The following is a 14,024-nucleotide window of genomic DNA, read 5'->3' on the forward strand; positions in this document are numbered from 1 at the left end:
GACATCCATCATTCCTTCAATTCTGTCCTGTTTCCCAGTTTTCGGGGTGATGAGAGGTGTTGGGTTTGTGCCAGACATCGCGTTTTCCTTGATGGCCAAAAAGCTAAATTTTAGTCTCATCTGGCCAGAGTACCTTCTTCCATATGTTTGGGGAGTCTCCCACAGTACCTTCTTCCATATGTTTGGGAGTCTCCCACAGTACCTTCTTCCATATGTTTGGGGAGTCTCCCACAGTACCTTCTTCCATATGTTTGGGGAGTCTCCCACATGCCTTTTGGTGAACACCAAACGTGTTTGCTTATTTTTTTTTCTTTAAGCAATAGCTTTTTTTCTGGCCACTGTTCCATAAAGCCCAGCTCTGTGGATTGTACGGCTTAAAGTGGTCCAATTGACAGATACTCCAATCTCCGCTGTGAAGCTTTTTGCAACTCCTTCAGGGTTATCTTTGGTCTTATCTTTGGTCTCTTTGTTGCCTCTGATTAATGCCCTCCTTGCCTGGTCTGTGAGTTTTGGTGGGCAACTCTCTCTTGTCAGGTTTGTTGTGGTGCCATATTCTAGCCTCCACATTGACTCTGTACCGTAATACCCTGTATATAGCCTCCACATTGACTCTGTACCGTAATACCCTGTATATAGCCTCCACATTGACTCTGTACTGGTACCCCCTGTATATAGCCTCCACATTGACGCTGTACCGTAAAAAGTTCCTTTTTTCATTTCACAATTTTGTGTTTGACCACTACATGCAATCCAAATAAAAATCTATTTAAATGACAGGTTGTAATGCAACAAAATAGGAAAAATGCCAAGGGGGTGAATACTTTATAGCCTCCACATTGACTCTGTATCGGTACCCCCTGTATATAGCCTCCACATTGACTCTGTACCGGTAACCCCTGTATATAGCATCCGCATTGACTCTGTATCGATACCCCCTGTATATAGCATCCACATTGACTCTGTACCGGTACCCACTGTATATAGCATCCACATTGACTCTGTACCGGTACCCCCTGTATATAGCATCCACACTGACTCTGTACTGGTACCCCCTGTATATAGCATCCACGCTGACTCTGTACCGGTACCCCCTGTATATAGCATCCACACTGACTCTGTACCGGTACCCCCTGTATATAGCCTCCACATTGACTCTGTACCGGTACCCCCTGTATATAGCCTCCACATTGACTCGGTACTGCTACCCCCTGTATATAGCCTCCACACTGACTCGGTACCGCTACCCCCTGTATATAGCCTCCACATTGACTCTGTACCGGTACTCCCTGTATACAGCCTCCACATTGACTCTGTACCGGCACCCCCTGTATATAGCCTCTACATTGACTCTGTACCGGTAACCCCTGTATATAGCATCCACGCTGACTCTGTACCGGTACCCCCTGTATATAGCATCCACGCAGACTCTGTACCGTAATACCCTGTATATAGCCTCCACATTGACTCTGTACCGGTACCCCCTGTATATAGCCTCCACATTGACTCTGTACCGGTACCACCCTGTATACAGCCTCCACATTGACTATGTACCGATACCCCCTGTATATAGCCTCTACATTGACTCTGTACCGTAATACCCTGTATATAGCCTCCACATTGACTCTGTACCGGTAACCCCTGTATATAGCCTCCACATTGACTCTGTACCAGTACCCCCTGTATATAGACTCCACATTGACTCTGTACCGTAATACCCTGTATATAGCCTCCACATTGACTCTGTACCGGTACCCCCTGTATACAGCCTCCACATTGACTCTGTACCGGTACCCCCTGTATATAGCCTCCACATTGACTCTGTACCGGTACACCCTGTATACAGCCTCCACATTGACTCTGTACCGATACCCCCTGTATATAGCCTCTACATTGACTCTGTACCGTAATACCCTGTATATAGCCTCCACATTGACTCTGTACCGTAATACCCTGTATATAGCCTCCGCATTGACTCTGTACCGGTACCCCCTGTATATAGCCTCTACATTGACTCTGTACCGTTATAACCTCCACATTGACTCTGTACCGTAATACCCTGTATATTGACTCTGTACCGGTACCCCCTGCATATAGCCTCCACATTGACTCTGTACCGGTATCCTCTGTATATAGCCTCCACATTGACTCTGTACCGTAATACCCTGTATATAGCCTCCACATTGACTCTGTACCGTAATACCCTGTATATAGCCTCCACATTGACTCTGTACTGGTACCCCCTGTATATAGCCTCCACATTGACGCTGTACCGTAACACCCCTGTATATAACCTCCACATTGACTGTACCGTAACACCCCTGTATATAACCTCCACATTGACTGTACCGTAACACCCCTGTATATAACCTCCACATTGACTCTGTACCGGTACCCCCTGTATATAACCTCCACATTGACTCTGTACCGTAATACCCTGTATATAGCCTCCACATTGACTCTGTACCCTAATACCCTGTATATAGCCTCCACATTGAGTCTGTACCTGTACCCCCTGTATTTTGCCTCCACATTGACACTACCGTAATACCCTGTATATAGCCTCCACGTAATGGTTTGAAGAGATTTTAGCACATTTATTACATAGAAAAAATTGACTCTGTACCGTAATACCCTGTATATAGCCTCCACATTGACTCTGTACCGGTAACCCCTTTATATAGCCTCCACATTGACTCTGTACAAGTACCCCCTGTATATAGCCTCCACATTGACTCTGTACCGTAATACCCTGTATATAGCCTCCACATTGACTCTGTACCGTAATACCCTGTATATAGCCTCCACATTGACTCTGTATTGTAACACCCCTGTATATAACCTCCACATTGACTCTGTACCGGTACCCCCTGTATGTAGCCTCCACATTGACTCTGTACCGGTACCCCCTGTATATAGCCTCCACGTTGACTCTGTACCGGTACCCCCTGTATATAGCCTCTACATTGACTCTGTACCGTAATACCCTGTATATAGCCTCCACATTGACTCTGTACCGTAATACCCTGTATATAGCCTCCACATTGACTCTGTACCGTAATACCCTGTATATAGCCTCCGCATTGACTCTGTACCGGTACCCCCTGTATATAGCCTCTACATTGACTCTGTACCGTTATAGCCTCCACATTGACTCTGTACTGTAATACCCTGTATATTGACTCTACCGGTACCCCCTGCATATAGCCTCCACATTGACTCTGTACCGGTATCCTCTGTATATAGCCTCCACATTGACTCTGTACCGGTACCCCCTGTATATAGCCTCCACATTGACTCTGTACCGTAATACCCTGTATATAGCCTCCACATTGACTCTGTACCGTAATACCCTGTATATAGCCTCCACATTGACTCTGTACTGGTACCCCCTGTATATAGCCTCCACATTGACGCTGTACCGTAACACCCCTGTATATAACCTCCACATTGACTCTGTACCAGTACCCCCTGTATATAACCTCCACATTGACTCTGTACCGTAATACCCCGTATATACTCTATATCATCGACTGCATCCTTATGTAATACATGTATCACTAGCCACTTTAACTATGCCACTTTGTTTACATACTCATCTCATATGTTATACTGTACTTGATTTCATCTACTGTATCTTGCCTATGCTGCTCTGTACCATCACTCATTCATATATCCTTATGTACATATTCCTTATCCCCTTACACTGTGTATAAGACAGTAGTTTTTTTGGAATTGTTAGTTAGATTACTTGTTCGTTATTACCACATTGTCGGAACTAGAAGCACAAGCATTTCGCTACACTCGCATTAACATCTGCTAACCATGTGTATGTGACAAATAAAATTTGATTGGATTTATAGCCTCCACATTGACTCTGTACCCTAATACCCTGTATATAGCCTCCACATAATGGTTTGAAGAGATTTTAGCACATTTATTACGTAGAAAAAATTGACTCTGTACCGTAATACCCTGTATATAGCCTCCACATTGACTCTGTACCGGTACCCCCTGTATATAGCCTCCACATTGACTCTGAACCGTAATACCCTGTATATAGCCTCCACATTGACTCTGTACCGTAATACCCTGTATATAGCCTCCGCATTGACTCTGTACCGGTACCCCCTGTATATAGCCTCTACATTGACTCTGTACCGTTATAGCCTCCACATTTGACTCTGTACCGTAATACCCTGTATATTGACTCTGTACCGGTACCCCCTGCATATAGCCTCCACATTGACTCTGTACCGGTATCCTCTGTATATAGCCTCCACATTGACTCTGTACCGTAATACCCTGTATATAGCGTCCACATTGACTCTGTACCGTAATACCCTGTATATTGACTCTGTACCGGTACCCCCTGCATATAGCCTCCACATTGACTCTGTACCGGTATCCTCTGTATATAGCCTCCACATTGACTCTGTACCGGTACCCCCTGTATATAGCCTCCACATTGACCCTGTACCGTAATACCCTGTATATAGCCTCCACATTGACTCTGTACCGTAATACCCTGTATATAGCCTCCACATTGACTCTGTACTGGTACCCCCTGTATATAGCCTCCACATTGACGCTGTACCGTAACACCCCTGTATATAACCTCCACATTGACTGTACCGTAACACCCCTGTATATAACCTCCACATTGACTGTACCGTAACACCCCTGTATATAACCTCCACATTGACTCTGTACCGGTACCCCCTGTATATAACCTCCACATTGACTCTGTACCGTAATACCCTGTATATAGCCTCCACATTGACTCTGTACCCTAATACCCTGTAAATAGCCTCCACATTGACTCTGTACCGTAATACCCTGTATATAGCCTCCACATAATGGTTTGAAGAGATTTTAGCACATTTATTACATAGAAAAAATTGACTCTGTACCGTAATACCCTGTATATAGCCTCCACATTGACTCTGTACCGGTACCCCCTGTATGTAGCCTCCACATTGACTCTGTACCGGTACCCCCTGTATATAGCCTCCACATTGACTCTGTACCGGTACACCCTGTATACAGCCTCCACATTGACTCTGTACCGGTACCCCCTGTATGTAGCCTCCACATTGACTCTGTACCGGTACCCCCTGTATATAGCCTCCACATTGACTCTGTACCGGTACACCCTGTATACAGCCTCCACATTGACTCTGTACCGGTACCCCCTGTATATAGCCTCTACATTGACTCTGTACCGTAATACCCTGTATATAGCCTCCACATTGACTCTGTACCGTAATACCCTGTATATAGCCTCCACATTGACTCTGTACCGTAATACCCTGTATATAGCCTCCGCATTGACTCTGTACCGGTACCCCCTGTATATAGCTTCTACATTGACTCTGTACCGTTATAGCCTCCACATTGACTCTGTACTGTAATACCCTGTATATTGACTCTGTACCGGTACCCCCTGCATATAGCCTCCACATTGACTCTGTACCGGTATCCTCTGTATATAGCCTCCACATTGACTCTGTACCGGTACCCCCTGTATATAGCCTCCACATTGACTCTGTACCGTAATACCCTGTATATAGCCTCCACATTGACTCTGTACCGGTACACCCTGTATACAGCCTCCACATTGACTCTGTACCGGTACCCCCTGTATATAGCCTCTACATTGACTCTGTTCCGTAATACCCTGTATATAGCCTCCACATTGACTCTGTACCGTAATACCCTGTATATAGCCTCCACATTGACTCTGTACCGTAATACCCTGTATATAGCCTCCGCATTGACTCTGTACCGGTACCCCCTGTATATAGCCTCTACATTGACTCTGTACCGTTATAGCCTCCACATTGACTCTGTACTGTAATACCCTGTATATTGACTCTGTACCGGTACCCCCTGCATATAGCCTCCACATTGACTCTGTACCGGTATCCTCTGTATATAGCCTCCACATTGACTCTGTACCGTAATACCCTGTATATAGCCTCCACATTGACTCTGTACCGTAATTCCCTGTATATAGCCTCCACATTGACTCTGTACCGTAATACCCTGTATATAGCCTCCACATTGACTCTGTACTGGTACCCCCTGTATATAGCCTCCACATTGACGCTGTACCGTAACACCCCTGTATATAACCTCCACATTGACTGTACCGTAACACCCCTGTATATAACCTCCACATTGACTCTGTACCGGTACCCCCTGTATATAACCTCCACATTGACTCTGTACCGGTACCCCCTGTATATAACCTCCACATTGACTCTGTACCGTAATACCCTGTATATAGCCTCCACATTGACTCTGTACCCTAATACCCTGTATATAGCCTCCACATTGACTCTGTACCGTAATACCCTGTATATAGCCTCCACATTGAGTCTGTACCTGTACCCCCTGTATTTTGCCTCCACATTGACACTACCGTAATACCCTGTATATAGCCTCCACATAATGGTTTGAAGAGATTTTAGCACATTTATTACATAGAAAAAAACTGATATCACAAGTTTTCAGACCCTTTACTCAGTACTTTGTTGAAGCACCTTTGGTAGAGATTACAGCCTTGAGTCTTCTTTGACGCTACAAGCTTGGCACACCTGCATTTGCAGAGTTTTTCCCATTCTTCTCTGCAAATCTGTCAGGTTGGATGGGGAGTGTCGCTGCACAGCTATTTTCAGCTCTTTCCAGAGATGTTCGATTGGGTTCAAGTCTGGGCTATGGCTGGGCCACTTAAGGACATTTTAGAGACTTGTCCCAAAGCCACTCCTGCGTTGTCTTGGCTGTGTGCTTAGGGTCATTGTCCTGTTGGAAGATCAACCTTCGCTCCAGTCTGAGGTCCTGAGCGCTCTGGAGCAGGTTTTCATCAAGGATCTCGCAGTGCATTTCTCTGTTAATCTTTCCCTCAATCCTGACTAGCCTCCTAGTCCCTGCCACTGAAAAACTTTCCCACAGCATGATGCTGCCACTGTGTCACCGTAGGGATGGTGCCAGGTTTCCTCCAGACGTGACACTTGGCATTCGGTCCCAGGAGTTAGTTTCATCAGACCAGAGAATCTTGTTTCTCAAGATCAGAGTCCTTTAGGTGACATTTGGCAAACTCCAAGCGGGCTGTCATGTGCATTTTACTGGGGAGTGGCTTCCGTTCTGCCACTCTACCATAAAGGCGGATTGCTGCAGAGATGGTTGACCTTCTGGAAGGTTCTCCCATCTCCACAGAGGAACTCTGGAGCTCTGTCAGAATGACCATCGGGTTCTTGGTCACCTCCCTGACCAAGGCCCTTCTCCCCCGATTGCTCAGTTTGGCCAGGCGGCCAGCACATGGAAGAGTCTTGGTGGTATCAAACTTCTTCTATTTAAGAGTGAGACCACTGTGTTCTTGGGGACCTTAAATGTTACATACTGTGTTGGTACTCTTCCATAGATCTGTGCCTCGACACAATCCTGTCTCGGGGCTCTACATACAATTCCTTCCACCTCATGGCTTTGTTTTTGCTCTGACATGCACTGTCAACTGTGGGACCTTATATAGACAGGTGTGTGCCTTTCCAAATCATATCCAATCAATTGAATTTACCACAGGTGGACTTCAATCAGGTTGTAGAAACATCTCAAGGATGACCAATGGAAACATGACGCATCTGAGCTCAATTTCGAGTCTCATAGCAAAGGGTCTGAATCATTTTACATTTTTTATAAATTTGCAAAAATTTCTAAACCTGTTTTCGCTTTGTCATTATGGGGTATTGTGTGTATTGTATAGTAGCTGCTACTATTGAGATTCTCCCCAAGTGAACCTAACCCAACTCTCTCTCTGTCTCTGTCTCTCTCTCTCCTTTCTTTTTTTCTTTCTTCCTTCCAGACGGTCATTCATTCTTAAAGAGACACCAGGCAGCGTTGGTCCAGCGCCTGAAGAGTGTTGAGTCTGTCCTGGAGCACCTCCGAGAGCAGAACGTCATCAGTACGTCTGCTTATATACTACTACTAATATATATATATATATATATACTACTAAATGTTATATACTACTAGCTGCTGCTACATGTTATATACTACTAGCTACTACTACATGTTATATACGACTAGCTACTACTACATGTTATATACTACTAGCTACTACTACATGTTATATACGACTAGCTACTACTACATGTTATATACGACTAGCTACTACTACATGTTATATACTACTAGCTACTACTACATGTTATATACGACTAGCTACTACTACATGTTATATACTACTAGCTACTACTACATGTTATATACGACTAGCTACTACTACATGTTATATACGACTAGCTACTACTACATGTTATATACGACTAGCTACTACTACATGTTATATACGACTAGCTACTACTACATGTTATATACGACTAGCTACTACTACATGTTATATACGACTAGCTACTACTACATGTTATATACGACTAGCTACTACTACATGTTATATACGACTAGCTACTACTACATGTTATATACGACTAGCTACTACTACATGTTATATACGACTAGCTACTACTACATGTTATATACTACTAGCTACTACTACATGTTATATACGACTAGCTACTACTACATGTTATATACGACTAGCTACTACTACATGTTATATACGACTAGCTACTACTACATGTTATATACGACTAGCTACTACTACATGTTATATACGACTAGCTACTACTACATGTTATATACGACTAGCTACTACTACATGTTATATACGACTAGCTACTACTACATGTTATATACGACTAGCTACTACTACATGTTATATACGACTAGCTACTACTACATGTTATATACGACTAGCTACTACTACATGTTATATACGACTAGCTACTACTACATGTTATATACTACTAGCTACTACTACATGTTATATACGACTAGCTACTACTACATGTTATATACTACTAGCTACTACTACATGTTATATACGACTAGCTACTACTACATGTTATATACGACTAGCTACTACTACATGTTATATACGACTAGCTACTACTACATGTTATATACGACTAGCTACTACTACATGTTATATAATACTGCATGTTATATACGACTAGCTACTACTACATGTTATATAATACTGCATGTTATTTATTTATATATATATATATATAATACTAATCCTATACTAGCGGCATCCTGCACTTAAGGGCGGTAAATTATATACTACTAGTAACCACATTAAGGTACTATATTTGAAGAGTCGATCCTGGACCACCTCAGAGAGCAGAACATCATCAGTATGTTTGTTTATATCTACAGTACTACTATACTACTAATATACTACTGCAGTACATTGAAATACTACCATCTTCTACTATATTAAAATATTTATGTTCTGAAGAGTGACATTAACCCCTGACCTCTAACCCCTGACCCCTGTCTCTTCAGGTGGAGAGGAATACAGTGGTCTCCAGGGCCAGTCCTCCCAGCAGCAGACAGCCAAACTGATAGACTTGGTCTTGACTAAAGGGAACGCAGCAGCTGAGGTCTTCAGGAACTGGATCCAGAAGAACGATGTCTACCTGCTCAGAGACCTCATGGGTAAAATTTCACCTCTGACCCCTAACCCTAACCTGCTCAGACCTCATGGGTAAAACATCACCTCTGACCCCTAACCCGAAGCTGCTCAGAGACCTCATGGGTAAATCATCACCTGTGACCCCAAACCTGCTCAGAGACCTCATGGGTAAAACATCACCTCTGACCCCTAACCCTAACCTGCTCAGAGACCTCATAGGTAAAACATCACCTCTGGCCCCTAACATCTGACATCCAATTGGAGAACACACACTTTTATTGTTCTAAGTTTGACAATTGTTTGAGCCTTCCTTTGAGGACTTGCATTGGGCCTCCATTGAGGTTCCATGTGGCAAGCAGTACCGATAAATGGCCACTAGATGCCAGGAGAGACCTACTCTTGGGTCTACCCTGTCTAACCATCAATATGTCGATACCACTCCACAACCGATTTCAGGTCTTGACCAGTAATGTCCAATTGGGTGAGCAATGATGATCCTCCCCCACCAGACCAGACAGACTGCCCCTAGAACTACTGTTACACCAGACAGACAGACTGTCCCTAGAACTACTGTTACACCAGACAGACAGACTGCCCCTAGAACTACTGTTACACCAGTCCAGACAGACTGCCCCTAGATCTACTGTTACACCAGACAGACAGACTGCCCCTAGAACTACTATTACACAAGACCAGACAGACTGCCCCTAGATCTGTTACACCAGACCAGACAGACTGCCCCTAGAACTACTGTTACACCAGACAGACAGACTGCCCCTAGAACTACTATTACACAAGACCAGACAGACTGCCCCTAGATCTGTTACACCAGACCAGACAGACTGCCCCTAGAACTACTGTTACACCAGACAGACAGACTGTCCCTAGAACTACTGTTACACCAGACAGACTGCCCCTAGATCTACTGTTACACCAGACCAGACAGACTGTCCCTAGATCTACTGTTACACCAGACAGACAGACTGCCCTTAGAACTACTGTTACACCAGACAGACAGACTGTCCCTAGAACTACTGTTACACCAGACAGACTGCCCCTAGAACTACTGTTACACCAGACCAGACAGACTGTCCCTAGAACTACTGTTACACAAGACCAGACAGACTGTCCCTAGATCTACTGTTACACCAGACCAGACAGACTGCCCCTAGAACTACTGTTACACAAGACCAGACAGACTGCCCCTAGAACTACTGTTACACAAGACCAGACAAACTGCCCATAGATATACTGTTACACCAGACAGACTGCCCCTAGAACTACTGTTACACCAGACAGACAGACTGCCCCTAGATATACTGTTACACCAGACAGACTTCCCCTAGAACTACTGTTACACCAGACCAGACAGACTGCTCCTAGAACTACTGTTACACCAGACAGACAGACTGCCCCTAGAACTACTGTTACACCAGACAAACAGACTGCCCCTAGATCTACTGTTACACCAGACAGACTGCTCCTAGAACTACTGTTACACCAGACAGACAGACTGCCCCTAGAACTACTGTTACACCAGACCAGACAGACTGTCCCTAGAACTACTGTTACACCAGACAAACAGACTGTCCCTAGAACTACTGTTACACCAGACAGACTGCCCCTAGAACTACTATTACACAAGACCAGACAGACTGCCCCTAGATCTGTTACACCAGACCAGACAGACTGCCCCTAGAACTACTGTTAGACCAGACAGACAGACTGCCCTTAGAACTACTGTTACACCAGACAGACAGACTGTCCCTAGAACTACTGTTACACCAGACAGACTGCCCCTAGAACTACTGTTACACCAGACCAGACAGACTGTCCCTAGAACTACTGTTACACAAGACCAGACAGACTGTCCCTAGATCTACTGTTACACCAGACAGACAGACTGCCCTTAGAACTACTGTTACACCAGACAGACAAACTGTCCCTAGAACTACTGTTACACCAGACAGACTGCCCCTAGAACTACTGTTACACCAGACCAGACAGACTGTCCCTAGAACTACTGTTACACAAGACCAGACAGACTGTCCCTAGATCTACTGTTACACCAGACAGACAGACTGCCCTTAGAACTACTGTTACACCAGACAGACAGACTGCCCCTAGAACTACTGTTACACCAGACAGACAGACTGCCCCTAGAACTATTGTTACACCAGACCAGACAGACTGTCCCTAGAACTACTGTTACACCAGACAAACAGACTGTCCCTAGAACTACTGTTACACCAGACAGACTGTCCCTAGAACTACTGTTACACCAGACCAGACAGACTGTCCCTAGAACTACTGTTACACAAGACCAGACAGACTGTCCCTAGATCTACTGTTACACCAGACAGACAGACTGCCCTTAGAACTACTGTTACACCAGACAGACAAACTGTCCCTAGAACTACTGTTACACCAGCCAGACTGCCCCTAGAACTACTGTTACACCAGACCAGACAGACTGTCCCTAGAACTACTGTTACACAAGACCAGACAGACTGTCCCTAGATCTACTGTTACACCAGACAGACAGACTGCCCTTAGAACTACTGTTACACCAGACAGACAGACTGCCCCTAGAACTACTGTTACACCAGACAGACAGACTGCCCCTAGAACTATTGTTACACCAGACCAGACAGACTGTCCCTAGATCTACTGTTACACCAGACCAGACAGACTGTCCCTAGATCTACTGTTACACCAGACCAGACAGACTGCCCCTAGAACTACTGTTACACAAGACCAGACAGACTGCCCCTAGAACTACTGTTACACAAGACCAGACAAACTGCCCATAGATATACTGTTACACCAGACAGACTGCCCCTAGAACTACTGTTACACCAGACAGACAGACTGCCCCTAGATATACTGTTACACCAGACAGACTTCCCCTAGAACTACTGTTACACCAGACCAGACAGACTGCTCCTAGAACTACTGTTACACCAGACAGACAGACTGCCCCTAGAACTACTGTTACACCAGACAAACAGACTGCCCCTAGATCTACTGTTACACCAGACAGACTGCTCCTAGAACTACTGTTACACCAGACAGACAGACTGCCCCTAGAACTACTGTTACACCAGACCAGACAGACTGTCCCTAGAACTACTGTTACACCAGACAAACAGACTGTCCCTAGAACTACTGTTACACCAGACAGACTGCCCCTAGAACTACTATTACACAAGACCAGACAGACTGCCCCTAGATCTGTTACACCAGACCAGACAGACTGCCCCTAGAACTACTGTTAGACCAGACAGACAGACTGCCCTTAGAACTACTGTTACACCAGACAGACAGACTGTCCCTAGAACTACTGTTACACCAGACAGACTGCCCCTAGAACTACTGTTACACCAGACCAGACAGACTGTCCCTAGAACTACTGTTACACCAGACAAACAGACTGTCCCTAGAACTACTGTTACACCAGACAGACTGTCCCTAGAACTACTGTTACACCAGACCAGACAGACTGTCCCTAGAACTACTGTTACACAAGACCAGACAGACTGTCCCTAGATCTACTGTTACACCAGACAGACAGACTGCCCTTAGAACTACTGTTACACCAGACAGACAAACTGTCCCTAGAACTACTGTTACACCAGACAGACTGCCCCTAGAACTACTGTTACACCAGACCAGACAGACTGTCCCTAGAACTACTGTTACACAAGACCAGACAGACTGTCCCTAGATCTACTGTTACACCAGACAGACAGACTGCCCTTAGAACTACTGTTACACCAGACAGACAGACTGCCCCTAGAACTACTGTTACACCAGACAGACAGACTGCCCCTAGAACTATTGTTACACCAGACCAGACAGACTGTCCCTAGAACTACTGTTACACCAGACAAACAGACTGTCCCTAGAACTACTGTTACACCAGACAGACTGTCCCTAGAACTACTGTTACACCAGACCAGACAGACTGTCCCTAGAACTACTGTTACACCAGACCAGACAGACTGTCCCTAGAACTACTGTTACACCAGACAGACTGTCCCTAGAACTACTGTTACACCAGACAGACAGACTGCCCCTAGAACTACTATTACACAAGACCAGACAGACTGCCCCTAGAACTACTGTTACACCAGACAGACAGACTGCCCCTAGAACTACTGTTACACCAGACAGACAGACTGTCCCTAGAACTACTGTTAGACCAGACAGACAGACTGCCCTTAGAACTACTGTTACACCAGACAGACAGACTGTCCCTAGAACTACTGTTACACCAGACAGACTGCCCCTAGAACTACTGTTACACCAGACCAGACAGACTGTCCCTAGAACTACTGTTACACAAGACCAGACAGACTGTCCCTAGATCTACTGTTACACCAGACAGACAGACTGCCCTTAGAACTACTGTTACACCAGACAGACAGACTGTCCCTAGAACTACTGTTACACCAGACAGACAGACTGCCCCTAGAACTACTGT

The 14,024-nt window shown here is 45.1% G+C and overlaps 1 protein-coding gene across 2 annotated transcripts in view; it reads left to right on the forward strand.

The window, feature by feature from the left end:
- LOC109882805 (inhibitor of apoptosis protein) overlaps positions 1–14,024 on the forward strand; it is a 102,247-nt gene that overhangs the window by 70,572 nt on the left and 17,651 nt on the right. For both annotated transcript variants that reach the window (XM_031807621.1, XM_031807622.1), the window contains exons 12-13: positions 7,862–7,960; positions 9,409–9,561. In XM_031807621.1, the coding sequence (XP_031663481.1) occupies positions 7,862–7,960; positions 9,409–9,561 (252 nt within the window). The remainder of the gene's footprint in view (positions 1–7,861; positions 7,961–9,408; positions 9,562–14,024) is intronic.

Source organism: Oncorhynchus kisutch, linkage group LG28 (genome assembly GCF_002021735.2).
Source record: "Oncorhynchus kisutch isolate 150728-3 linkage group LG28, Okis_V2, whole genome shotgun sequence".
NCBI classification, from domain to species: Eukaryota; Metazoa; Chordata; class Actinopteri; order Salmoniformes; family Salmonidae; genus Oncorhynchus; species Oncorhynchus kisutch.